This window comes from Leucopleurus acutus (assembly GCF_964270905.1).
Source record: "Leucopleurus acutus genome assembly, chromosome: 6".
NCBI lineage: Eukaryota > Metazoa > Chordata > Mammalia > Artiodactyla > Delphinidae > Leucopleurus > Leucopleurus acutus.
Window position 1 is genome coordinate 42,768,221 of NC_139149.1, and position 26,110 is coordinate 42,794,330.

Consider the following 26,110-nt stretch of genomic DNA (forward strand, 5'->3'; position numbering starts at 1 on the left):
TACCAGATTCATTTATTTAATTAAATATGCTTGTAATTGTATTAAAAAAAATACTAGCCACGTTTGGGAAGGATACAAATACTTATCTTAGATGGGTGTTTCCTTTATTCTTCTTTTGGTTACTCTTTTTCCATGAAAAGTATATACATTGAAAAGTATAAAAAGTATACACATATACATGATTCTTCAAAGATAGGAAAACCTTTTCTGGAAATCTATAATATATTTTATATTGTTTAAATAAATGAACTTTATACACTTCCCAAGTTTTTATATTGTTAAGTAAAATGTATAACCTTTGTGAAAATTTTCCTTTTAAGATGTTGGTTTAAGAGGGTACTTGGGTTCCATCACTGACTTTGCATCTCCCTCTTACCACTACTTGTGATCTTCCTAGTCTTCCCAGAAGCCCTGAATACCAGTGCTACAGAGGCAACCATTTCAAGACTAACTTAGTCAGCTTACAGGCTAGGACTCAGAGTTTATAAGTGATCTGTAGAGCTGACTTCCTCAGATTTCATCAGGTTGCTTTGGGAAATGAAAAGACCTTGAAATGACCTTCCTCATCATACTCCCTCTTGACATTGCAAAGAAAAAATAAATACCCACAGAATACTGAAGCATGCTTATCATAACTAACAGAAGAAAACAACTTTTATAATTATGTACTTAATAACCCTTACAAAACTTTAATAATCAATGTTATAAATAAATTATTCACACTAGGAACAAAATAATAGAGATTATTAAAGCATCAGTTTGAATTAGCTAACAATGAGTCTGCTATCTACCTTGACATTTCTTGGATATTTTGAGAAGAATTATAGTCAAGCCCAGCCAACACCACATGAGAAAGGTAAACATAGAGCCTGCCTTTCAGGAGATCTCTAAAGATAATTCTACAACCTTCAGAAAACCCACTGACAATATTTAATAAAGTTTATGTGATGTACTTATGTTATAGAAAGGAAACTGATGAAAAACATCACTGTCTCTAGACTTAGGGAATCGGTCATATGGTGGTGGCAACAAGGACTGCCCTTTACGGAGCTCCATAAAGTTTACAAACTTTATTTTATTGAACCTGTTGTGTAAGTTTTATAAGGCAAATATAATTCAGAAAATACAATGTCACCAAATATTAAGAATTTAATAATTTAGTTAACATCCTCTAACACCATACAGAAAAATAAACTCAAAATGGATTAAAAACCTAAATGTGAAACTGGATACTATAAAATTCCTAGAGGAAACATAGGCAGAACACATAAATCGCAGCAATACCTTTTTGGATCCATCTCCTAGAGTAATCAAAATAAAAACAAAAATAAACAAATGGGATCTAATTAAACTTAAAAGCTTTTGTACAGCAAAGGAAGTCATAAACAGACAACCTACAGAATGGGAGAAAATATTTGCATACAATGCGACCTACAAGAGATCAATCTCTAAAGTATACAAACAGCTCAATATCAAAAAAAGAAACAACCCAATCAAAAAATAGGCACATCTAAACAGACATTTCTCCAAAGACGACATACAGATGGCCAAAAGGCACATGAAAAGATGTACAACATCGCCAATTATAAGACATGCAAATCAAAATTACAATGAGGTATCACCTCACGCCAGTCAGAATGACCATCACCAAAAACTCTACAAACAATAAATGCTAGAGAGTGTGTGGAGAAAAAGGAACCATCCTACACTGTTGGTGAGAATGTAAATTGGTATAGCCACTATGGAAAACAGTATGAAGTTCCTTAAAAAGCTAAAAATAGAACTTCCATATGATCCGCAATCCCACTCCTAGGCATATATCCAGAGAAAACTATAACTCGAAAAGATACATTCACCCTAATCTTCACTGCAGCACTACTTACAATAGCCAAGGTATGGAAGCATCCTAAATGTCCACTGACAGAGGAATAGATAAAGAAGATGTGGTATATAAATACAGTGGAATTTTATTCAGCCATAAAAAGAATGAAATAATGCCTTTGCAGCAACATGGATGGACCTAGAGATTAACATACTAAGTGAAATAAGTCAAAGAAAGACAAATACCATATGATATTGCTTATATGTGGAATCTAAAAAATGATACAAAAGAACTTACTTACATAACAGTAACAGACTCACAGACATAGAAAACAAACTTGTAGTTACCAAAGGGGAAAGGGGTAGGGATGCAAAGGTATAAATCAGGAGTTTGGGATTAACATATACACACTACTATGTATGAAACAGATAACCAACACAGACCTACTGTATAGCCCAGAGAATAATACTCAATATTTTGGAATAACCTATAAGGGGAAATAATCTGAAAAAGAATACATATACATCACTTTGCTCTACACCTGAAACTAAACATTGTAAATCAACTATTACTTCAATTTAAAAAAGGAAAAAAAAGTTAGAATTACAAAAATAATAATAATTTAGTTTGTTAAACTGAGTCTTCACAAAAAGCACATGACACTGTACATATTTTGTAGTTGAAGAAAAGGACGCAGAGAGATGAACTAGCTTTCTCAAGATCACACAGCAGAGATCATTTGAAAACACAAGTTTATCTGATATGAAAGCTTCCACAGATAAATCTGCTATACTGCAACTTTTTTTTTAAGAATATATTATTTTATTGGCTGACTCTTATATTTTCAGGTATTTTCTTATACTGCTGACAAAGAAATCAGAACCGATGACTTGTGCTTGGATGTGTCTAGACTCAACGGACCTGTAATCATGTTAAAATGCCACCACATGAGAGGAAATCAGTTATGGGAGTATGATGCTGAGGTATAGTATTTTCTTAATTTATTTCTTATTTAATGCTTAGACTCAGTTATGTATTTCAAATACATTTAAATCCTAAGCTATTTTTTCTCTGCATTGAAAGAACTGTATTTTCAAGCATGCATGCTCATAGCTGAAAACATTAGGATGGTATATCATATAAATAGGTTTTTGCCAAACTAGTCCATTAGTATAAAATATACATAAGGAAAATAAAGTCATTTTTATGTGCTTAAACTCTTGTTATCACCATGTACATGCTCAACGTAAATTAGGTAATGGGCAGGCCATGCCTATCTGAGAGGTGTGTGTGTCCTGTATGAAAATGTGCATACAGGACAATATCACTAATATTCTCATATTTTCAAATTTTACATTTTACATGGTTGTAATCTGTGATATTTATGCTTCTCAACTTAAAGGAAAAAAGAAAATAGCCACAAGAATTAGCATGAATTAGTGTTCTTTACATTAGTAAATACTTTGCAGAATTCAATGAATTAATTAGATACATAATCAGCTAAGGAGTATCTTCACAATATAGCACATTTTTCTGATAGAAGAGAGGGATAGAAAACAATGAAATTACTGTTGGGAATTTATAGCCAGGCAGTGTGTAAAAACCAGATCGACCATCAGATGGAGCTAATAAAAAAAGAAATATTTTCCTCTGCATAAGGAAGGTGCATTGTAACAGCTGCATTTCTTTCAGTTCTCTTTGCTTAGCAAAATGAATTGGTCATCTTTGCTACATTTTCCACATCATTAAATGGTCGGTGACTTATTCAAAGATAAGTAAACTTTATTCTTACAAGATAAATAATACAATAGAGATAAAAGAATTTCACAGATGCAGATGCAAGCCTATAATACTCTGCAAGAGTAACATTTTAAAAACCAACCTTCAGAGTTGTTGGTATTACTGATAGTTTAACAAGATCTTTTTAAACACTTTTTGAATGTCAATTTAATTTGCAAGATGTAGTTTCTTAAGTGGAATATCAAGAAAACACTGAATTCTAATGTGATCTGAAACTAGTTATGTAGGGTTAAAATTGGGCCCTAAAATTTATACAAGATTACCAAGCTCCTTAGACAACAAATATTTTTCTTCTGGGACATTATTAAAGACAAACACCCTGAACCCTTCCTATATTGCACCAGTGTGTTCTATTCAGACTCTTGCCTTCCTAATACGTTGTTCATCTTCTCTGTCTAACCACCAAGTTTTCTCTTCAACTGTTATCATCCATCACCATCCTTTAGGTTAAGCCTGGGGATGGATGCTGTTTCCTCCAATAATATGTGTGGGTAATCCTGGACCCTGAGCTCCCTACCTCTTCAATGAGGAAAAGTACAGATAAATGTACAAATAAAGGAGAAACAATGCAAGTTTTAAAATAAAAACTTTTGTTGTTGCTGCTGTTGCTCTTTAGTTTTCTCTAGGAAACAAGGACTTTACTGGGCTTGTGCTAAAAAAACAAAGAAATCTAGTATATATTAAAAGGAAAGGGAAATGAGTATACGTATTTTTTATAAGATGAAGCAGAATTTCAGAATACCACATCTAATCTTTAAACTTTTCTATAATTTTTAAGTGACAACAGCTTCTATAGTCATAATTCAAATTCCTGCATATTTGAAATAACTATTTTTGGTAATTCTGTATATTTGTTTATATTTTTATCAGCCAGTAGCAAGATTACTGAATATTAGGGGATTTTGAAAGAAAAGTGGAAAAAAATAGCTAGCTTCAGCTAAGATATAGTTTTTTGTAAATTTACTATTTTGGATAACTAGTAGTTATTCTGTTGCAGTATTTTAGAGCACTGTTATGTTCTGTGGCATGTAAACATTATTTCTAAAACACATACGATAAAGCTTATGTCATAAATGTTGAGAAATGTTTATTTTTAAATAAATAATCCAATCATCTTAATAATTATATAAGTTTAATTTACTCTCCTATATGTTTAGGTTTTCAGAATTGTGATGTTCAACTTGTCTAAATTTTAAATCATAATGTAGATTTTTTTGCCAAATTAAAAAATGTAGAATCATAATATAGCGAAGGCACACGAGAATAGATTATAGAAATAATGTACTGCCTTCCTAGAAATTTCAACTTTGAAAGAAAACACTGATTTTATTTGTGAAGAGGTCAGCAGAAAGACATGATTTTTTTAACGAAATTGAAATACAATATCTATTTTTTATAATTACCTTTTCTTTAAGTTTTAGGTTTATGATCACTTTAAGTCTACAAAATAGTCTCAACAACTGCTACCCAAAGTGTAATTCTAGGACTAGTGCCATCACCTGGGAACTTGTTGGAAATCAGAAATCTGAGAGACCACCCTAGACACACTAAGTCAGAGTCTGTATTTTAGCAAAATCCCCAGGTCATTTATGTACATGGTAAGAGTTTAGGAAGGACAAGTCTAGACAGTGGCCAAACATCTGCTTATCTTTCTTAGTCTTTTTATATGCACTACTGAAAAATATTGCAAAGTTAGGAAAAAGCATAAATATGTTTTAGAAAATGACAGGGCTTCCAGGAGAGAGAGAGGAGGGAAATGGAGCATAAGGGTGAGAGGTGCTGAGATGAGAAAGGGGTGTAATTGCCAAGCAGCTCTAGTTTCATATTACAACCAGTGGAAAGTAGAAATAGCACTTGCTGTTTATTTAATTCTTTATCTACGGCTATCAAGGGCAAATTAATTCTTCTTTGAGAAACCTCTGAGGTGGCGCACTTTCAAAGCAGAATAAGGAGTTCACAGAATTACAGAGCTGAAATTTACCTTTCAATTCTCTCCTTTTAGCCTTTATTAGGAGGAAGCTAAAGTACAAAGATTACACCACCCATGGCTGAGGCAGGATTTAGGTCCTAATGAAGTAACCAAAGAAAGCTAGTTATCAATACAATTGTGAATCTCACAGTGTGAACAACTGAAACATTCCACACCTTATCTCACACAGTCCTTTCAATCTTAAAAAAGCAAGTCATAAATGGGAGAACTGTTCAAATATCCAGAGAAAAATTGAAACAGTATTGGTACAGAAAGAGGGACCCCTTCCAGGGCCCGAGAGTGGGCTCTCATCTAACACTTGGAAATGAATTGTCTGAGGAGACACACATGCTGACAAAGCAAGAGACTTTACTGAGAAGGGGCACCTGGGTGGAGAGCAGGAGGGTAAGGGAACCCAGGAGGACTGCTCTGCCAGGTGGCTCACAGTCTCGGATTTTACAGTGATGGGATTAGTTTCTGGGTTGTCTCTGGCCAATCATTCTGACTCATGGTCCTTTCCTGGTGGCAAGTGCATTGCTCAGCCAAGATGGATTACAGCAAGGATTCTGGGAGGACATATGGACTGGTGTCTCCTGTCTCCTTTTGACCTTTCCCGAATTCTTCCGGTTGGTGGTAGCTTGTTAGTTCTATGTTCCTTACCAGGACCTCCTATTGTTAAGATAACTCACACAAGTGGTTACTATTGGGCCTGGCCAGGGTGGGTGGTTTCAGTCAGTGGTTCCCCTAATAACTCCCCCGGAGAGACTTCATACTCAAGATACTGCTTGGGAATTGGGGTAGAGGTCTCTTTCTTCTGTAACTACTTCCTGCTGAGAATAGGCATAGTCCTGCCTAGTAGAGTAGAAGTCTCTCTCCACCTGATCTAAATCAAGGTATTCTGTGCCCAAAACCAGCATTCACCCTCATGGTAACAATTTAGCCTGAAACTCTTGGGAGCCTGTTGGAGATGAAACAGACAGGGGCCAAACAGGAGGTCTAACAGGATGGTCATCACCAGGCCCAGAAAAGGAAGGCAAAATCTGGGGTAAGAGCTGCAGGGTGTGTGACTTCCTTCTGATTGGTTGGTGGTGAGGTAACAGGGTGGTGGCTCCAGGAACCTTGTGCTCAGCCTGAAATTACCATCCTCTCTACCTGGGTGGGGGCCTTAGTTCCTGCAGAAAAACTCAAAGATGTTCTTATGCATACTCCTTAGGAGGAACCAGGACCCTGCCCCAAGGCTGTACCACCATTTGACGGCTCCTCCCCTGTTTTTGCATCCCCTCCCTTCCCTGATTAACAACTGTTTGAATCTGCCCTTTGGAGCTCAGGGAAGGTCTGGGAGGCTGAATGAAGTCTATATCCTATAAACAAGAAACAGGGGACACAGAAAGGATTTGTATTCCAAAGCCCCCCAGAGTCCTATCAGTTTTAATTCAGGAAACTGGGTGATGACAGCTCTGGCCACTTCCTGCTAAAATGGGGCATAGTCCTGCCTCAATTTGGAAAACAGACACTGAATTGGAAATATTTCTGAGTTCCAAGTCCTGGATCTGAGTCTTGTATGATTCAAATCTCAGTCCCTGGATCTGCCATTTTAGTGTAACAGACCAAATTAGAAGTAGTTGGAAGAGTGACAACTGGAATTTTAATAGGCAAAATAAATCTCATTTCTTTTCAGGAGAATAAGCCTGAAACCCAGTCTGGACCAGGCACTTTGGAGAGACTTGTAGCCATGTAGCCAGTTGTCTAGTTTTATCTAAATAGGTTTTAACTTTTAATGTGGTGTTAACACATAGATAACAGGTGCTACTGGTCACCACACATGTCTCTTTTTGTTAATGTATGATCTAAAACAATTCCATTGTCTAAAATGTAATAGTTACAAGAGGAGACCTTTAAAAAGTAAGGTTGCAGCTACCAGCTGCCAGCAGACATTGTTTTGAGGATGGCTGGTAGCATCCAATTCTGACCCAGCTCAGAAAACTCAAGTTCTTAGCAATACAAGGACTTGTCTGAAATCACACCCATAGTGTCACCTAGTTATTTCATTGGATATCTGAACCACAGCTACTCCATTTTGACTTTTAATTGTAATACTATCCTTAATAAAGCAGATGTCACCGTTAATGATGTTAGTATTTCTCTAGATATGGGAAGATATAAGAATTTGGCCTCATAAAATCTCCTGAAAGTATTTAACTATCTAAAGGCCTGTTCTGTCACAGTTTTTCTCAGAGCACAGAGTGCCTCATTCCTGATCTCCACCCTGAATTCCCTTCAGGGGGTGTTGAAGGTCAGTGGCCACAGTGGCCATTGACTTAATCCTTGCAGAAGCAGATGGCAAGTGCCAGTTTCCAGTCAGCAGGGCCCCTTCATGGTCATAAATTTGGTAAATTCGACCATGGTTTGGGGGGGCATTTCATGACCATTTCGTCCCACTGTGCTGGGAATGCTCACTCCCAGGTCGGGTGAAGATTTCTCTGATAGGCCACTCAGTGTGCTATTACTGGACTAGGTCTTATTAACAGTAGCCAAAAATCTCTGGGCCACCTGTCTTACTAGCCTCTTACAGTCCAGAAAAATATTCCCTCTTGTTGCTTCATCCCATATCTTGAGTTGCGCTATTATAATCATTGATCTCATATGGAACTACATATCATTTTATCAGAGGCTCAGTCACACATTTGGTAATACAAGAAACAAAAATGTTGTAAAACAGGCAATATAAAAAACAATATAGCTGGCAGATTAGTGAGGTCATAAGTAGGAATATAAGTCAAGAACTTCCATTAGGTGAAGCCCAGTATATCGCAGGTCATCTGACTTAGTCTGTTCTATACCAATCCCTATCTTTAAGGGAAATTATATATTGGCATTGTCCATAAGGCACCCAGTGCAGTTTCCTAGTGTTACCAGACTGATTATCCTTAGTATGATTTATTTGTTCCCAACAGAGAGGAGCTTTTTACCTTAAATTACCATAGCCTGGTGTTATCTACTTAAATCCGTCCCATAGTTGTGGGAGATTTTATTCCTTGGCTGAAACTTTGCTTGTTGCTCTGATTGAGCTTGAGTAATAGAAGAAAACTCGTATTTATGGCCAGGGTCAGAGCAGGCATTATTAATTGACCAGGTGAGGGGATTCCATCTAGTAGTATCAATAGTAACCTGAACATAACTAATTTTTTTTTGAAAGTAAATTTCCTCACAGATAACCAATTAGAGCCCTGGAGTGGAGAAATCCACCAAGGTAACCCAGAAGTACTAGACACAGGTTAACTGGCCACAAGCCCAACAACTGGACTGATTTTTCAAACTAGCATAGGATCATGCCTATGATAGAAAGGCAACTGATTCATATGCAAAGGTCAAAGAATCAAGAAAACATTATAAATGATCATGCAAGTCAGGTCCAGGATCTTGGGCTAGCTGTCTATTTCTGATATTGTCTTTTTCTCATCCTAGGAGGAATGTAGTTTCTCCTCTGTTTGAGCATTGTTCTAAGGTGAGTTTGAGGTCAGCAGTCCTCTCTATAGACCAGTCCGGTGCAGGGGCCCTTTGTAAGTGGAAATTAATCCAAGAGTCAACTCCCTTCAGTTTCACTGTGCATGAGCTAGTTAAGAGTACCTGATAAGGGCCCTTCCGTCCATGTTGGAGATAGTCCTTTCAATTATGCCTTTTCCAGCATGCATAATCCCCTGGTTGCTAGTTGTGGGGCATCTGATCTTCATCCAAAGATAGATTACTGAGATAAGCTTCAGAAACAAACTTAGAGTGTCCTTCAATTAAACTTTACATTAATATAACATAACAGCAAGGAACTATCTGGGAGGTGAGTCTTAGTAAATAACAGACTGCCATTAACAAAACTGGAATTTAATATTCACTGAAACATAATCTTTTTCTCTCTAAAATTACCCTCGTTTTTACCAAATATAACCAAATTAAGACTAGTCTGTTTGCAAAATAAGTTTGGTCTCAATAAACTTGGCCTGATGATTTATATAACTGTAATTGATCATATGGGTTTTTTGCTTGCTGAAACTTTTATAAGGAGTCTCAGACTGAACTTTTAAAAGTCCTCTCAGGGCTAGGAAAGTCACGCCAAGCGCCTGTCACAGATTTTGCCTAACAGATCTAGGTGAATGCCTTCCTTTTCAAGGTCCCCAAAATACCTTGAGATTTCTGTACCTGTTATTGAGGTAGCCTTCCTAATTTATCTGATAAAGCTGCTGGGAACCTAAGGGCTTTCACTCTTCAAGGAGCAGATAGAGAGAAAAGATAAATGTTTCAATTCTGCTTACAAAGGTATAATTTACCAAATTACTGTAAGTCATAATTAGTGTAAGGGGAAGGTTTTCCTTATACCTGGAAAACACAGATTTAAACCAGTAATTTTTCAGATAGAAACCATGAAAATTACAACCATATTCACCAGTTCACTCAGTCCTGTGTAACTAATCCTTTTTGTTAACAGCTTTACGAAGCCATCAGGTTTCCCATTAGAATTCTTCAATTTCTTACCCAGTTCAGCATTATGGTCTGAAAGTCAGAAACTTGTATTTATCCAAAAGTCCTTTCTATAAATCTTCTTGAAGAGGAAGCATTTTTGCAAAGACATCAGAATGAAAACATATCTGTCTATAATGACAAGACTTCAGGAGGTATGTTTAAATCTGTTTACAATGCAACTGACAAAGTAACTTGGTTACTGCTGTGACATACACTTTCAGATAATAACTAGAATTATGACTGATAATATTTTACCAGGACATATCAGATTTTTAGGAATTCCATATAATCTCTATATTAGTAACATGTACCACACAATATAACCTAAGAAGATTAAGTTCCCATGTAATTTAACATACCAAATGAACCTAATTAGTTTACTTCTCTCTTTGGGATGTTTCAGGGGCCCTTTGAAGCATCCCAAAGTTAGCCAGAGGTCAAAAGGACTTCATTAGAATTTGATTTAGGAACTTTTGTCAAAAAAATTCAAAAGGGTTTAAAACAGTCAGATAATATCATAGGTCACTGTGAAACAATAGTTATTCACTTAGCCAAAGTAACAATAAAGGATTTCAAAGGCAAATACAGAACAGATCACTCAAAAGGTAAAGAAACTTAAAATCTGTTATCAAAGGCAGTTCAGCATTTTAAGAAAACTTGTCCTCTTAACAGAGAGAAAAGGCAAATTCAAGTTTTGTACCAGCTTACTTTTAAAATTCATTTACTCAATCAAATTTATTTTAAACTCAGTCAGTCCTGACCATGCACAAAATTCTTTTCTTGGGGCCCACTTTCCACAAAACTTTTTATCACTTTCTGTATCCATCACTTTATTTTTCCATTCAGAAACAGCCACCTGTAAGTCAGACCTACTTCCTTTTCCCTTAATAAAATGCAATTCCATGCCTCATACCTTTTTTGCTGAAAACACACACCCTACTTTCTTTAAGCAACCATGGACTGTCCTTTATATCAGCACTCTGTAGATTGGTAAACATAAACCCAAATAATTTCTTGAAAAATGTGCTTTCTTATAGAAGATATCTCAGTATGGCACCAAACATATTTATTAACAGTCCTAAATACCTTTTGTTTCTCTGCAAAAAGAAGCCAATGTTCAGTAATTAATGTTTCGGTATCTTATTTGGGAATGACCTAGCTATTCAATAACCTTCCATCACTTAATTTAGCACAACTCTAGAATTTCAAGTTACCAGAATCTGGAGAGACTATTTTAGACAGACATTCCTAAAGCATAATTATTCTTAATAGAGTTTATCTAAAAGCTCTTATCTCATTTACATTTTCTTTCCTTAAAAGTTTCTTTACATTGAATTTTGTTTTGTTTTCTGTTTTGCTGACAATTTTGTAACAGATATAACAAGATTTTATTTAGCTTATATTAAACCTAGGTGCAATAAAAGTATTACACTTAATGTTGATAACTCTAAAGACATGTCTATATCAATTAGATTGACAAACTTATACATTAATACCAGATATTAATTTAATACTGAATATTTCCCAGTTCACGTGAACCCGAAATTCATTTACTTTTCTTTAAGTCAGTTGAACAGAGCTCATTTACAAATTAACCTCAGCAATATTATCCAAAGACAAAGACACATACTGAGACATACAAATATCCAGACAGACACAATGAAAGATTTAGCTTCATTTTCTAAACTTAGTCATAAATCAGGTATCACAATATAAAATTCACTAGTTTATAAATAATAGTTGGAATAAGTACAATTTTTAAAGGCTTCTTCCCATTGTCCTCTCAGTTGTAGGAGTTAGAGATGGTCTAGATAAGGGTTCCTGAGAGCCCTGGTCTCAAGGTATAGGGAGAGAAAAATCATGTTCTCCTAGTAGGACTTGTTCCCTTAGGGTCAAAATTCTGAAAAGACGTTTGATCAAGCTTGCTTTTACTAACTGTATATGCAAAAAAAACCAGTTTTCAAGAGTTTTACCTAAACCAACTTTCTCTGCAGTCTAAACAATATGGTGGCCACACATATTCCCATTTCACAAGGCAGAATGGCCATCACAAATCACAACACAGAACACAAAGTATTAAACACACACAGGCCTGGCCATCCTAATCACACACTTGCTTAAGCACAAGATTGCAGTCTCTCAGAAAACCTCCTATAGAGACACAGAACTTCAGATCCGAGTACTAACAGAGTAAATGGAAATATCTCAGGTCTTCAAAAATCTCAAAGGAAGGAAAGGAGGCCAGGTTGAAGGAAGAGGGGAAGGAAGGGGGACAAAAGGGGTGGCCTTATGGATGTCTCCTGCCACCTGCAGACACCCAGGTGTCATGGGACCTTTCCCTGGGCTTCTAGGAAGGGAGGATGGGAACTCAACCCTACCAGAAACAAGAGACCAGACCAGAACCAGAATTCGAGTTCTCTGCCCACCAGAGGTGATCAGGCTCCGACCCTCAGTTCAGGCTGAGGCCCTTCAAGCAGACTCCTACGTACAGGATCAGGACAGAAGAAAAAAGGGTAGGATAGGAGGGGTTGAAAAGAGGAAAGAGAGGGAAGGGGAAAGAGGTCAATACAATCTCTTGTTCCTTACCCAGTTGGGGCACTCTGGCCAGTCGTCCGCGTCAGGAGACCACGGAAAAAAGGGTCCCGGTTGCGGCCACTGGGTCTGGTCCCTCGGCAGGTGAGCTGGCCCCCGCGTACCCTGAGTGGTCAGGATGTCAGTCATAGCAAAGAAGAGGTCCCACCAAAATCGCCATTTGTTGCAGGAAGGGGGACCCCTTCCAGGGCCGGAGAGTGGGTTCTCATCTAACACTCAGAAATGAATTGTCCGAGGAGCCACATGTGCTGACAAAGCAAGAGACTTTACTGAGAAGGGGCACCTGGGTGGAGAGCAGGAGGGTAAGGGAACCCAGGAGGACTGCTCTGCCAGGTGGCGCACAGTCTCAGATTTTACAGTGATGGGATTAGTTTCTGGTTGTCTCTGGCCAAACATTCTGACTCAGGGTTCTTCCTGGTGGTATGCGCATCACTCAGCCAAGATGGATTCCAGCGAGAAGGATTCTGGAAGGACATATGGACTGGCGTCTCCTGTCTCCATTTGACCTTTCCTGAATTCTTCCGGTTGGTGGTGGCTTGTTGGTTCCATGTTCCTTACCAGGACCTCCTGCTGTTAAGATAACTCATGCAAGTAGTTACTATGGGGCCTGGCCAGGGTGCAGTTTCAGTCAGTGGTTCCCCTAATGGTATCATAAAGCCTCAAAACATGGAATCTATCCAGCTGCTTTGGTTTGTTTACTTCTTAAGTGAGTGGGGGGAGAAAAGAGAAGGAAATAAAGTTTACTGAATGTCTTTAATTCTATCTGTTTTCTCGTGCAATTCTTACAACAGTTCTGTAAGATATTATTATTTGTATTTTTCACATCAATCAAGTAGTGATTAGTGTGTTTAAATTCCTTGTCTACATCTGCACAGCCCAAGTTTCTGGCAATAACTCCAGCAATCTTTCCACTACACTACCTTGCTTCCTAAGGTCACTGAAAAACTAAATATAATTGGATGCTTTCAAATGATGATTGATGATCTTTAGACAGGCGGGACCTGGGACCCTTTGCTGCAGTGCTGCAATGCTTGCACCTGGACAAATGTCTCCTCAAGCTACAAATTACAAAGAAACTAAAAGGGACTAAAAATAACTGTGTGCATGCGCAGCTGGGGCAAATTATGGACAAAAAAATACAAAAAGACCAAAAAACCCAACTGCCACTTCTAAAGAGCCGGGAGCAAAGACAGGGTACTGCCCATGCCCCCTGCACACACCAGCTCGTGCCACTCCCCACCTTGGAAAGGCCACAGGAGTGAAAAGGTTTCCTTGCTCGCTCCCCCAAGGTGGGGGGTGGGGGGTGCGAGCTTGTTCCTTACATGGGGTGAGGGTAGGGGTGTGTTCAGGGGTTGGGCCAGAGGGGTGGCTTAGGTGTTTTTCCCACCCCTTTGGTGGTGGTGTGCACAGGGGGCATGCACAGTACCCTGCTTTTGCTCCCCGCTCTTCAGAAGTGGCAGTTGGGGTTTTTTTCGGTCTTTTTGTATCTTTTTGTCCATAATTTGCCCCACCTGTGCATGCACAGTTTTTTTAGTCCTATATAGTTTCTTTGTAATTTGTAGCTCAGATGTTTGTCCAGGTGCAAGCACTGCAGCACTGCAGCAAAGGGTCCCAGGTCCCAGCCTATCTCAATTTGATAAGTTAAATGTACAGTATTACAAATGAAAGAAATGGTTAAATATCAATTATTTGTGGTACCAAATTGTATTCACACAGAATTTCTCCTTTCCTTAATAACTGCAAAGATGTACTGCAATAAATTTTGTCTATTTAAACAGGCAGTCATAAAACTACTTTGTCAGTATGGTCTGATTGCTTACGAATTTTAGCCACATGTATTCATAATATAATTAATTAATATCTAATTGTTTCACCTTTCATTTGAATGAAACTAAGAACTTGTTGCTAATAAATACATGTCTTTGGCCAATTCTGATTTGAAATATGGAGTTTCCCACTTTCCTAACTAAGTATTTCTTAAACAATACAACCATGCATTTAATTCAGTATCACTTTATACCTGGCCAAATATGTTCATTTTGGGGGCAACCTGAGCATCATTAGCAAAACTGGAAAATCCCCACCTGGTCTAGAATCTCTTGAAAAAATTCCTTGAACACTTTGGTGCTGTGAAAGCCCATTGCCACAAAGTTAAAACAAAAGGAAAAACAACCTATATTTCATCTCACTGAAGTATTTTAAAGATTACTGTTATAAAGGTCTGCCATCCATCCATTCTCTTGTATTCAAGTTGTCTTATATTATTCTATTTCATTGCAATTGGGTTCCAATCCATTTGAAATCTGTATTTTCCTGCAATAAGTGCACATAATCACATTTCTTTTTGAACATTCAGGCGGCTACATACAGTGTGAGAATCTAATTTTAGAACAGAACACTTATGCTCAACAAACACTATGCAACAAAGAAAAAAAAGGAAGCAAAATATGATGCTAAAAATAAGTCTTGTTTTTCATGTGACTGAGCAAGTTGACTGAGAAAATGCTTGTTATGAATTTGATATCCATCTGTGTCAAATGTTTCTCAGAGACACAATATCAGGAATTTTTTTTCAGTAGGTAAAATATATGGGATTTATATTTACTGAAATCAAAGAAGCTTGTATTTAGATTTTACTTAATACCTCCTCTTTTATTTCACTTTATCAGAAAGCAGGTAAATGGGAATATAATTTCAAGGTAAGTCATCTATAATTGCCAACCCAGCCATTTCCCTGAGTAGGATTCCTAACAAAAATAGTGGCTTGATTTACCTTTTGAAGGCTGTGTATATCAGACAAGCATTATATTTCCATAGTCCCACTGACCCAGAGCTGTGATTTCTTATGTAGAAACAATCAGTAAATAGGAATTTCAGTAGTTTAGTATTACGCTTTTAGTTCTTGTTTGTTAAATACCTACACCTGTACACTTATTTTTTTTAATACTCATATTCTATTCTAACAGTTGCACAGATCACCTTGTCAGAAGATCATACTCAAAATTTTAAATAAGAACTTTATTATATTAATATTTAAATAATTGTTATTCTGTACTTGATCAATAGGGGAAATCCTGTTTTTGCTATTAAATTAAATACCTATAACAGTCCAAATTCATTCTTTCTTTACGATTATATGTAATAAAATTGACCAAGTTTCATTTTAAACTTTTCGTATGGCATCTTTTAAACTGAGGCCTGTATGACTGGTTCTTCAATCAACCATACAGTCACTTCTATCTGTTCATTAAAATATCAATTTTTTTACTTCATGCTTTTTTACCCAAAGGTATGACCTAATTTTATAATTTTATGATTCTTATTTTGTCACCAAAATTGTTTCCCTAGCCTAATTCCAGTTGGCTTTCAGTAGTAATTGTATCTTTAAAAGGGTAGATTTAGGGCTTCCCTGGTGGCGCAGTGGTTGAGAGTCCGCCTGCCGATGCAGGGGACACGGGTTCGTGCCCCGGTCTAGGAAGATCCCACATGCCATGGAGTGGCTGGGAGCCATGGCCGCTGAGCCTGCGCGTCCGGAGCCTGTGCTCTGCAACGGGAGAGGCCACAACAGTGAGAGGCCCACGTACTGCAAAAAAAAAAATAAATAAAGGGTAGATTTAGAGATACTCCATGACACATCTTGTTTCAGATAGCAAAAATATGTTTAAAGGCAGGAAGCATTAACTTTTTCTTATGCGTCTTAAAATAGTATAATTGAAATTTTGTAAAATCCCAGGAAATACTAATGCTTTATATTTCAATAGAGAACAATTAAGTAATGCTATGTTATAAAGAGAAACCAATACCAGCATAGGGTTCATATTATCCTGTTTTCTAGTCAATATTTTTAAAAATGCTATAGGAAATGATATTTGGCAGTATGCTGCATGTCAGCCTGTATATCACATTGCCTTCAAAACTGAGTTAATATGACAGTTTCCTACAGTTGCGAGAGGCATTTGTAACAAATATGACAAAGGGCTGGTATGCTTAAAAAAGAGCATTTAAAAGAAAAAATATAAATATACAATATATTTATTTACATTTATATATATATAAATATCCAATATAAAAATACCCAAGGTCTTGGACACAGCATAGGAGATATATAAATTAACCAATGAAAATGAAAAAAAGGTATTTAAATAACTAAAAAGCCATTAAATAACTGTAAAAAAAAGTCATTTCATATGTGTTCTTTTATCCATTTCTTTATTTATCCTGTCCATATGTCAAGAAATGTTTATAGTGGCAACACACAATACTGATGCAGATGCAGTGAAACTGACACAAATACAGTATTCTGGAATAGAGTAATCACAAGAAAACTGCTGTTGCTATTATTGCAAAATAATTATTACAGATTTTTTTTTAATTTACTAATATGTATTAAAATGTTCATACCTTTTGATCTTGTGATTTCATGTCTAAGAATCATTAAAGAAATGATTATAGATGTGGAGAGAGATGTTCAGAGATGTTTATCACAGCATTATTTATAGTAGCTCCAAATTGGCTATCCCCCAACCCCAATGGAAAAGTTAAATGATTTTTGGCAAGTCTCCTTTGTAGAAATTATTTTTTAGGTTTTTAAAATATTTAATTATAAGAATGATGCCCACAATATAAAGTGAAGTCTACTTAACTAGATGAGCTCAATTACATAAATTTGCATAAGGGATGAAAATTACTAGAAAACCAATAAAATATTAACAATTGGTATCTCTTCTAAACAGAATACTTAGGAAAAAAAAAAAACTATACTTTTTTTTTTCCCAAACAAATGAAAGCACTAAATGTTTTTGTGGGTTTTTAAAAATGAAAAATAATTTTTTATCTCAAAGGGGTTGTTTCAGATTTCTAATTTCTTCTGGTTTATGGTTTTTCAGAAGTACCTAGAGTGAAATTTCTTTGAGTTTGTTTCATTGTCATTCATGTGATAAACATTTTGGGGGAAAATATTACAAATATATATTTTTTTCAACAAATATATTTTTTATGGAAAAGTTTATATTGTATTCATATTCTGGAGGTACATTTCCTGAGTATAAGTAAAATCAAGTTTCTGTTTTAAACCAAGGAAAACTTTATAATTCATTTTTCTTTTTAATAACACATGAAATTCATACTCACTAACACTGTGGTCTTTGATGTTAACATGACATTTACCAAAAAAATGTTCATTGCAAAAATCACTAAGGGTAGAGGATTATCAAACCCAGAAATTTAAAACAGTATAGATAGGAAAGGCAAGCCTGATTTCATAATAAAGCCCCCCAAACTAGTCTCCTTAACAAATCAACTATATGGTGAACAGTATCATTTCACAAATAAAATTTATTATATATGATAATGTTACCTTTCCTATCTTTGTAAATCATTTATCTACCATTTGACTGTAGAAAGTAAGTCCCTGAAATGGAAAAATCCCAATGATTTGTATCCAGTAAGCTGCCCAAGAGATGTAGTTTAATTTTATCAGAATTTATTTTCTGCATTGGTCTTCCACTAAATATTTCAATCAACAAACTTATAGAGTACCTCATGTGAGCAGGCACTGGACTTCATGATGTAGATAGTCATGGTCCCTGGCATTCCTGGAGCTTATGTTCCTGTGGAGGAAATAGATGGAAAACAAGAAACAGACAAATAAATTAATTACAAATTAATTAGGAGAATTATGTCAAATTAAGAGCCCAAATGGAGTTAATCATTTTCTTTTTCCTCCCTTCATTAACTTTCTAATTGACATTTAGATGAATGCACCAATGCATATGTGGAATAGTTTTAATGCCACCAGGTTAGCCCTGTGAAAACACAGTGGAAATAACTTGAGTACCATATTGTACAAAGTAAAGCCAAGCCCTAAAGCTAAATTATCCCCTAGATTCTTCCCTGGCATCCACTCAAGTTTAGGGCAAAGGAATGAGGGAGCCAAAGACCATAATCGAAAACTCACTGGACTAATCAACGGTTTTGAATATGCACTCACAAAATAACTCATATAATGCTAAGAGCATTTTATTGCTGGAATGAACACTAAGAATATAACGTTTTCTATCCAAAATAAACTTTTGCCCCAAATGTTTCATCATTTGATCTCAGGCTCTTCTCTGTATTCTCAGTCTTATCTTCAGTTACTCCTACTGAATACAGTTGACATGAAAGTCAGCTAAAGGGATGTGGCTCACAGCTCCATGGATGCAATTATTGTGACATGTGCTTTCAGTGCTTATCCAGTAGAAATTGTATGTTGCTGAGAATGATTGATTTATTACTGCCTTTGTACTAGATTTTGTCATTACTCATTATTTTCTTTGTCAAACAGACCCACACTCTTCTTCACATACTCACCCAGTCCTGTCTCTCAGTAAGCAAAGTAGCTGATGGCTCCCAACAGCCCACTGTGGAAATATGTAATGATAACCCTTTGCAAAAATGGCATCTAAGAAACTATACAAGAAAGGAAATTTTTAGAAATATTTTTAAGAATTCTACTGATTACTTTCTCAAATAATTTTGGAGGTTTGTGTTGCAGACTTTATTAAATTTATTTTAGTGTTTTTCTTATGTTTTGGTACTGAAATCTAAACTTATTTCTTTAAAATGTGGTTTTAAAAAATCTTTATGTGCTATTTCTCCGTGGAGTTATTTTTCTTTTACTTCTTAGCTGCTCATTAATTTGGAGGCTGCATATATTAAGTGGTGTTTGTCTATTATTAATAGGTATTTTCCTATTAATAGGTATTAATAGGTATATATTAAGTGGTGTTTGTCTATTATTAATAGGTTTGTCTATTATTTATTAATAGGTATTTGTGTATTATTTATTATTAATAGGTATTTTCTTTATTTCAAATATACACATGCATAAGTATAACTGATGGAATATATTATGACATATTAGCTCTAACTATAGCCATGTCTATATGACAATAGATTTTGTAACAGAGCTGAAAAAACCAATAAAAAAAAAACTAACATAGCCCAAAAATTGTTTTTGGAACACTGAAATTATTAAATTGTTAATTTTTATTCAGATACTTTGTGTGCAGATACAACATATCCTTTCTAAAATTTACTATTTTAACCTGAAACTTAAAGCAAATGCATTATTGAAGACTAAGATGTAATTTTCAATAACTTTATGAAGTAAATTATTTCTGAGCATTTCTTTGTGGCTGGTTAAATGACATAATTATAATAATAAAAGCTTTTAAAAATTGTACTTTTCTGACTTGTATGATTTGTGAGTATCTTCGCAGTAGACAGTAAAATGAATTATTATTCAGTTCAAGTCCAATAAGTACCTGTCCTAGTTCTTGATCTTAAGGGGATTATTGTCCTGTAAATAAAAGCTATTATATTGTCCAATACCTTGCTATGAGAACACATGGGAAGTTAGGGAGTTATTCTGGTTCAAATGAATCAGTTAAAGGTTGTTAGTAGAGGACACAATTGAGCTTGGGATACTTGTGACAAGGCTGAGAATGGAAGTATGGAGAGGAGGGGGAAGAGGGATGTTGTTTAGATTAGACTTACATTTGAGACAGGGCATTCCAAACATACATTGGAAAGCTGAAAAAGTCCGGACCTTTTGCACAAGGCAATTTGCATATATTATCTTAGTTTGTTTTCCAAGAAACCATACCTGGTAGATGCAATGCCCACCAAGTGGTCATCTCAGATTTAACTATTTAGTCTCACAAAATTACAAGTCTTTTGCACTTTAAGAGGCCCACTATTTGCCTTCCTATCTGGTATTATAATGCAGTTTATCAGATGCAGATGCAGTTAATCAATCAGAGGTCATTTTTACTCTAAGTCATTGATGCCTATAAACATAGTTAACAATTTTACCCTTAGGTTGCAAGTGATCACAGCTGACTAAAGGTCAAATTTTTTAAGCAGTAAGGGAAAGAGCATTTTTACATATTAGTAAGTATAATTAAGCATCTGACAAAGTATGTCCTCAGAATGATTTGGTAGCTTGCCCAAATTTTCATGGCTAGTAACTTGGGAAGCAGAAATTCACACTTATGGCTATCTAACCCTAAAATGTCTGATCTTTCTACTCCACTACACTGAAAAGGAGAGTATTTTCCTTGGTTGGTTATCTTAACGGCAGTGGCTTTTGACTACTAATGAATTCCTTCAAAGAAAATATTTATCCATTTTTTAGAAAGAATACTTACTAATATTTTAGAAACTATCACATGTAATTGACAACACATATTCAATCTAATCCTTAAAGTCATATACGTGTTTTTTAAAAGGATCTAATAGAAGCAAACAAGGGTAAGTGGCTTTTTTGGAAAAGGACATATATACACAAAGGACTTCAGGTACGTAACAAAAATGAACACTTTGATTTTTTAACTAGAACTTTCTAGAAAAAAATGCTTGTTTTCTTTTGTATCTTTTTCCAAGTTGGCTTTTGGTTCATAAATGAACAAAATAATTTCTGGCATCATAAGCATAAATCAGCTATCTTCTTGCCTATCTTTGGCCATTTCTTCTTTTGTCCATTTTTCAGTATAAATGGCTTGATTCCATGTATTGAAAAGAGCAACAACAAAGGCCTAAATCTTCAAATCTTCTTCACATCTAATAGTCTTGCTCTTTTAATTTCCTGTTTGTTGTCTATTAAGCATCCTTTACCACAAGCCTATTTTCCATTCTATCTTTTCTCAGGACAGCGCAGTTCGGGGTGTTTGTAGTCCTAATCCAAAACAAATTATAAGTGTCTAGGCAGTGTTTCACCACCATTTTTTTGCATGCCCCCTGCATTTTTTATCTTCTGACTTTCAATATAATATCAAGAGCCCACCCCTCCCGCAAAAAAAAGTATTTGTCTACCTTTAATTTTGGTAATTTGCAACAAGAGTATAATATATGGATACTTTTTTCAAGATATATCTCCAAATCACCTCCCATATTCAAACACGTCTCTTCTGGCTGGGGAGTTTTTCGTGTAGTATGGTTCTAGGCATTGCCCATGAAACTAAGCAGAACTGTATATGGTAATGTATACAATTAGTGCATAAGTTAGTATATAAAACCATGTGGACTTAAAATATATATCTGAAAAGTCCAAAAATATGACTTCAAAATGTAAATGTGAACTCAAAAGAGAAGACTGGTTAACCTGGTGCAATTATTGGAATTACATTTCAGCATTTGGGTACTGAGAGGATGCTTATTAATACTGTTGTTATGAAAATATATATAGGTATAATATTTTAAAAATATGTCCATCACATTTTTATTTGATGCTGGTATTTTTTAAGATCCTTAAAAATGCAAACTAAATATGGTGAGCACACCATCAAGTAAGATAGATCTTTGTTGCTATGGTAATTACTCTTCTACAATGAATGTCTCACAGTCACAGATACTATGGCTTGTATAGTATTTTGAAAAGGGAACATCTCCAGCAGTTTTGTTCATCTGGGTCACAGCTGTGACATCTCTTTTCATATTTGCCAAATGGTTACTAAGTAACACATGCCCAAGAAAACTAAGATTCTGTAAAAGCTTGTTAATATTTGCACTCCTCAACTGAACTCTAAACTCACAAATGGGCTTTTTGCAAAGGAGCCTGAATTCTTGGCAACGCATGATAAATGTCGGCCAATTTCTTTAACCATCTGCAAACAAAGGTGCATTAGACAATGATAAAACCATAACAGTGAAAGTTGTATAATAATTAATTCAGAGCCACCTGTGCACAGTTCCTCTTACAAACATATCGCAATGTTTATACCAAAAAAAAAAAAAGGACTTTTTAAAGAGCAGATTTAATCTGATGTGCTAGTGAAGTTTAAGATAAAATATGTTGCACTGATTATTGGTTATCTTTTACAGAGACTCACCTTGAGACATGTTAACAGTAATCAATGTCTAGATGAACCTTCTGAAGAAGATAAAATGGTGCCTACCATGCAGGACTGTAGTGGAAGCAGATCTCAACAATGGCTGCTAAGGAACATGACTCTGGGGGCATGAAGACCATTTCCCCTAAGCCATGAAAGTGTCTACACTTATGCTTTTCCATTATTTCAATTAGGAAAAAATATTAACTTTGTTGAATTGAAAGTTTTAAAATCCTTTTAGTATTCTAAAACACAGTTGTTTATAATTCATTTTTAGGAATGTTTGCTTATTTCCCTACTAAAATTTGTATCTGATTAAAAAGCACATAGACAGAATAAATAACAGCAAACTGTTATTAAACATCAGAACTTGAAAAACGAATTGTGTTTCCTTTTAAAAAAAAATTATTGCCATCATGTCACAGGATTAGTTTGGGGGGGGCTATTTTTATTTTTTTCTTATAATGTGGAAAAAGGGACAATGTAAATGCCTTATAAAATAACTTCATTATGAAATGTTATAAATTGTTTTATAAACTCTGTTTCTACTGGACATTCAAGGATACATGTTGAATTTCTATGTCAACAGCAAGGCCATTACATTGAATTACTTCTAAGCAATGAATTTGTTGCTCAAAAATCAGTTCCAAATTTTGTACCAGGAAAAAACTTAAATTGGATATTGACATCTAATAGAGTTCTTATAAAAACATCACATTTAGACAAAAAAGTGGAGGAGAATTTGAAAATTCAATTTAAAGTACATGAAATCAGAAGAAACTAGCTAGTCATTGAGGGGAGCAAAATGAAGCTAAAAAACAACAATTGAAACATTTTAAAAAGATATTCTGTTTGGGTTGCAATCACTTCTAACACAGGCTGAGTGTAACAATCAGCTTGGTCCTAGAATTGATGTGGGAAACTCAATTTTTAACCACTTTGTCTCATAAACTATACAGTTGTTTTTCTCTTCACTCTAGAGACTGGGACTTGTCACTTAGGCTACACAGAATTGTAGGTGAAAGGTAGAGTATTAGCCCTAATTTTTAATTCTTTGGCATTTAGGATTTTAGTTAAGTCACTGTGACTACTTTATTTTTATATTTAAATAAAATAATGCATCACTATCAGAATTTCATTGCTATGACAGAATATCTAAAGTTTTCATCACTGGGGGAATGAACTCAATATATATCCATTAAACTTTTATTTTAACTGAAATGCTAGATATCATTTGCCATAAATTATGACTCAAGGAACACAGTCATAATTAGGCTACCTTCACATGTTCTTTTTCCATCTTAAACCACTTTGTATTCAAAATACGTAAGTAGAAAACATGAAAAGAAAAATTTGTGACACCATTTAAAATGCCCATAAACTTGCTCTACATATGTATTTTATTCATTGTAAATGCACTCAGCAGCTAAGAGAAATTTTAGGGAGGCGGTGGTGGGGAAATGGAAGACGTGACCTCTTAGAGTAGAGAATGTCATATCGTTGGCTCTCATCCTTTCTTTAAAAGCTCTAATAGAAAATATTAATCAGTTTGATCAGGTTGGCTACAGGCAATCTCTCTCTCTCTCCTCACTCTCTCTCTCACACATACACACACACACACACACACACACACACGGAGCTCACTTTGTAAAAGCTAGTAATATCCTGTACGATTTTCTCAGCTAGCATTCCTTCCATTTATGGCTTTAAACTGGTATAACTCTAAGGAAGAATTACACTACATGGAGCATTTCAGGTTTACTCCTTAAAGTGTAGACATCCCTCACCTCAAAGTCTCTGAGGATACCTGAATTTTTTTCCATCTTTAAAACCCTTTGCATTCAAAGTACTTGAGCAGAAGACATGAAAAGGAAGAAGAAAAATCTATCCGTGAAATTTGTGCTGATATGTTTTAAATTTATTTAAATTTAAAATTACAAACAAAATTTTAATGTCGGGGCATTTTTTTCTGATGAGAGAATCCATTGCTTACAGCAAATTTCTAAGGAAGCTGTGACTCCTAAGAGCTAGTAAACCACTGCCTTAAATTGACAGTGGCCTCACAAGTCAACTGAGGTCTGACTTGACAATCACAGTTTCCATTTTAACTCTCTTCTTCCCTCTTTTCCTCTTGTCCTGACTAAAATATGACAAAATGTCCCTGCAAGGCATTCTTCCTTAAATTTAAAAAGCTTAAACACTCAAGAACCCTTTTATACAATCTGTTTCACTTATTATGGATTTGTCAATCAAAATGCATATGTTATCTAGTGAAGAGTCAATGACAAGTTTTTAAAAATATAGCTACTCCACTGAAACTGAATTTGACACATTTTGGAAGCATTTTAAGTATCTGAAAGTTCATTATGGTCATAGCAAAAATACAGGAGATATGAAAACTGCCTGAGCTTGAATGCCAGAGAAGAATTTTCAAAGAATCCTCATATGGTTTCAGCAAATGCTGTTAGTGTCCAACAAACAAAAAAAAATAATACTAAATATTACAAACCACCCAAAACTAATGACTAATTAAATTTCCTTTTCAAAAATGCTGTATTCAGGGCTTCCCTGGTGGCACAGTGGTTGAGAGTCTGCCTGCCGATGCAGGGGACACGGGTTCGTGCCCCGGTCCGGGAAGATCCCACATGCCACGGAGCGGCTGGGCCTGTGACCCATGGCCACTGAGCCTGTGTGTCCAGAGCCTGTGCTCCACAACGGGAGAGGCTACAACAGTGAGAGGCCCGCTTCCCGCAAAAAAAAAAAAAAATACTGTATTCAATACAGAAAATTAAAATCATGAGTGGATTCACAATGCATTCATCTAATACACTCCTTGTCTATGGAGCTAGACTAATAAATATTTCAAATGACTTGAATCTTCCTCATCTGAGGTCTTCCCCATTGAAGTTAATGTCAACTCCAGGCTTCCAGATGCTCAGATCAAAACCCTAGAGTCACTTTTGACTCCTCTCTTTCTCTCTCAACTTTAATTCATCAGCAAATTCCCTTGATTCGGTATCTGAAATATAACCATGAATCAACGACTTGGCACACATCCACTGTGTCACTACCTGTAACCTTTTAAATTGAAATATGCATATAATTTGGTTTCCTAATTTCCCAATCCTTGCCCCTAATTGTCTTTTTTCAATACAACAGCCAAAGTCATTCTGATAAACATAAATTTGATTGTTTCACTTCTCTGCTCACAACCCTGTGACTTCATGTTTCTCCAACCAAACTTCTTACAGTGGTCCTCAAGGTCCTTCATGAATGATATCCCTCTACAAACACACACACACACACACACACACACACACACACATTTCTGACTGCCCCTTATTCTACTGTGACTGCCAAGCAAATTTCTGTCTTAATGTTTTGTTCTCTTGCCCAACAGAACTCTCACTCATTTTCTTTAGGTCTCTGTTCAAATACCTCATCAGTAAGGCAAACCCTTCTCCCTCCTGCCCTCTCTATTCCTTGTACACTCTGACAAACTACAAATTTGCTTCTTTATATTTTGTCTATCATTCTACTTCC

At 35.7% G+C, this 26,110-nt stretch overlaps 1 protein-coding gene across 4 annotated transcripts in view; it reads left to right on the forward strand.

Annotated features, from left to right (window-relative positions):
* GALNT13 (polypeptide N-acetylgalactosaminyltransferase 13) overlaps positions 1–22,700 on the forward strand; it is a gene marked incomplete at its 3' end in the record, with an annotated part of 559,595 nt that extends 536,895 nt beyond the window's left edge. For all 4 annotated transcript variants that reach the window (XM_082841320.1, XM_082841322.1, XM_082841323.1 and 1 more), the window contains 2 exons: positions 2,671–2,805; positions 22,560–22,700. In XM_082841320.1, the coding sequence (XP_082697446.1) occupies positions 2,671–2,805; positions 22,560–22,700 (276 nt within the window). The remainder of the gene's footprint in view (positions 1–2,670; positions 2,806–22,559) is intronic.
* Positions 22,701–26,110: the final 3,410 nt, after the last annotated feature.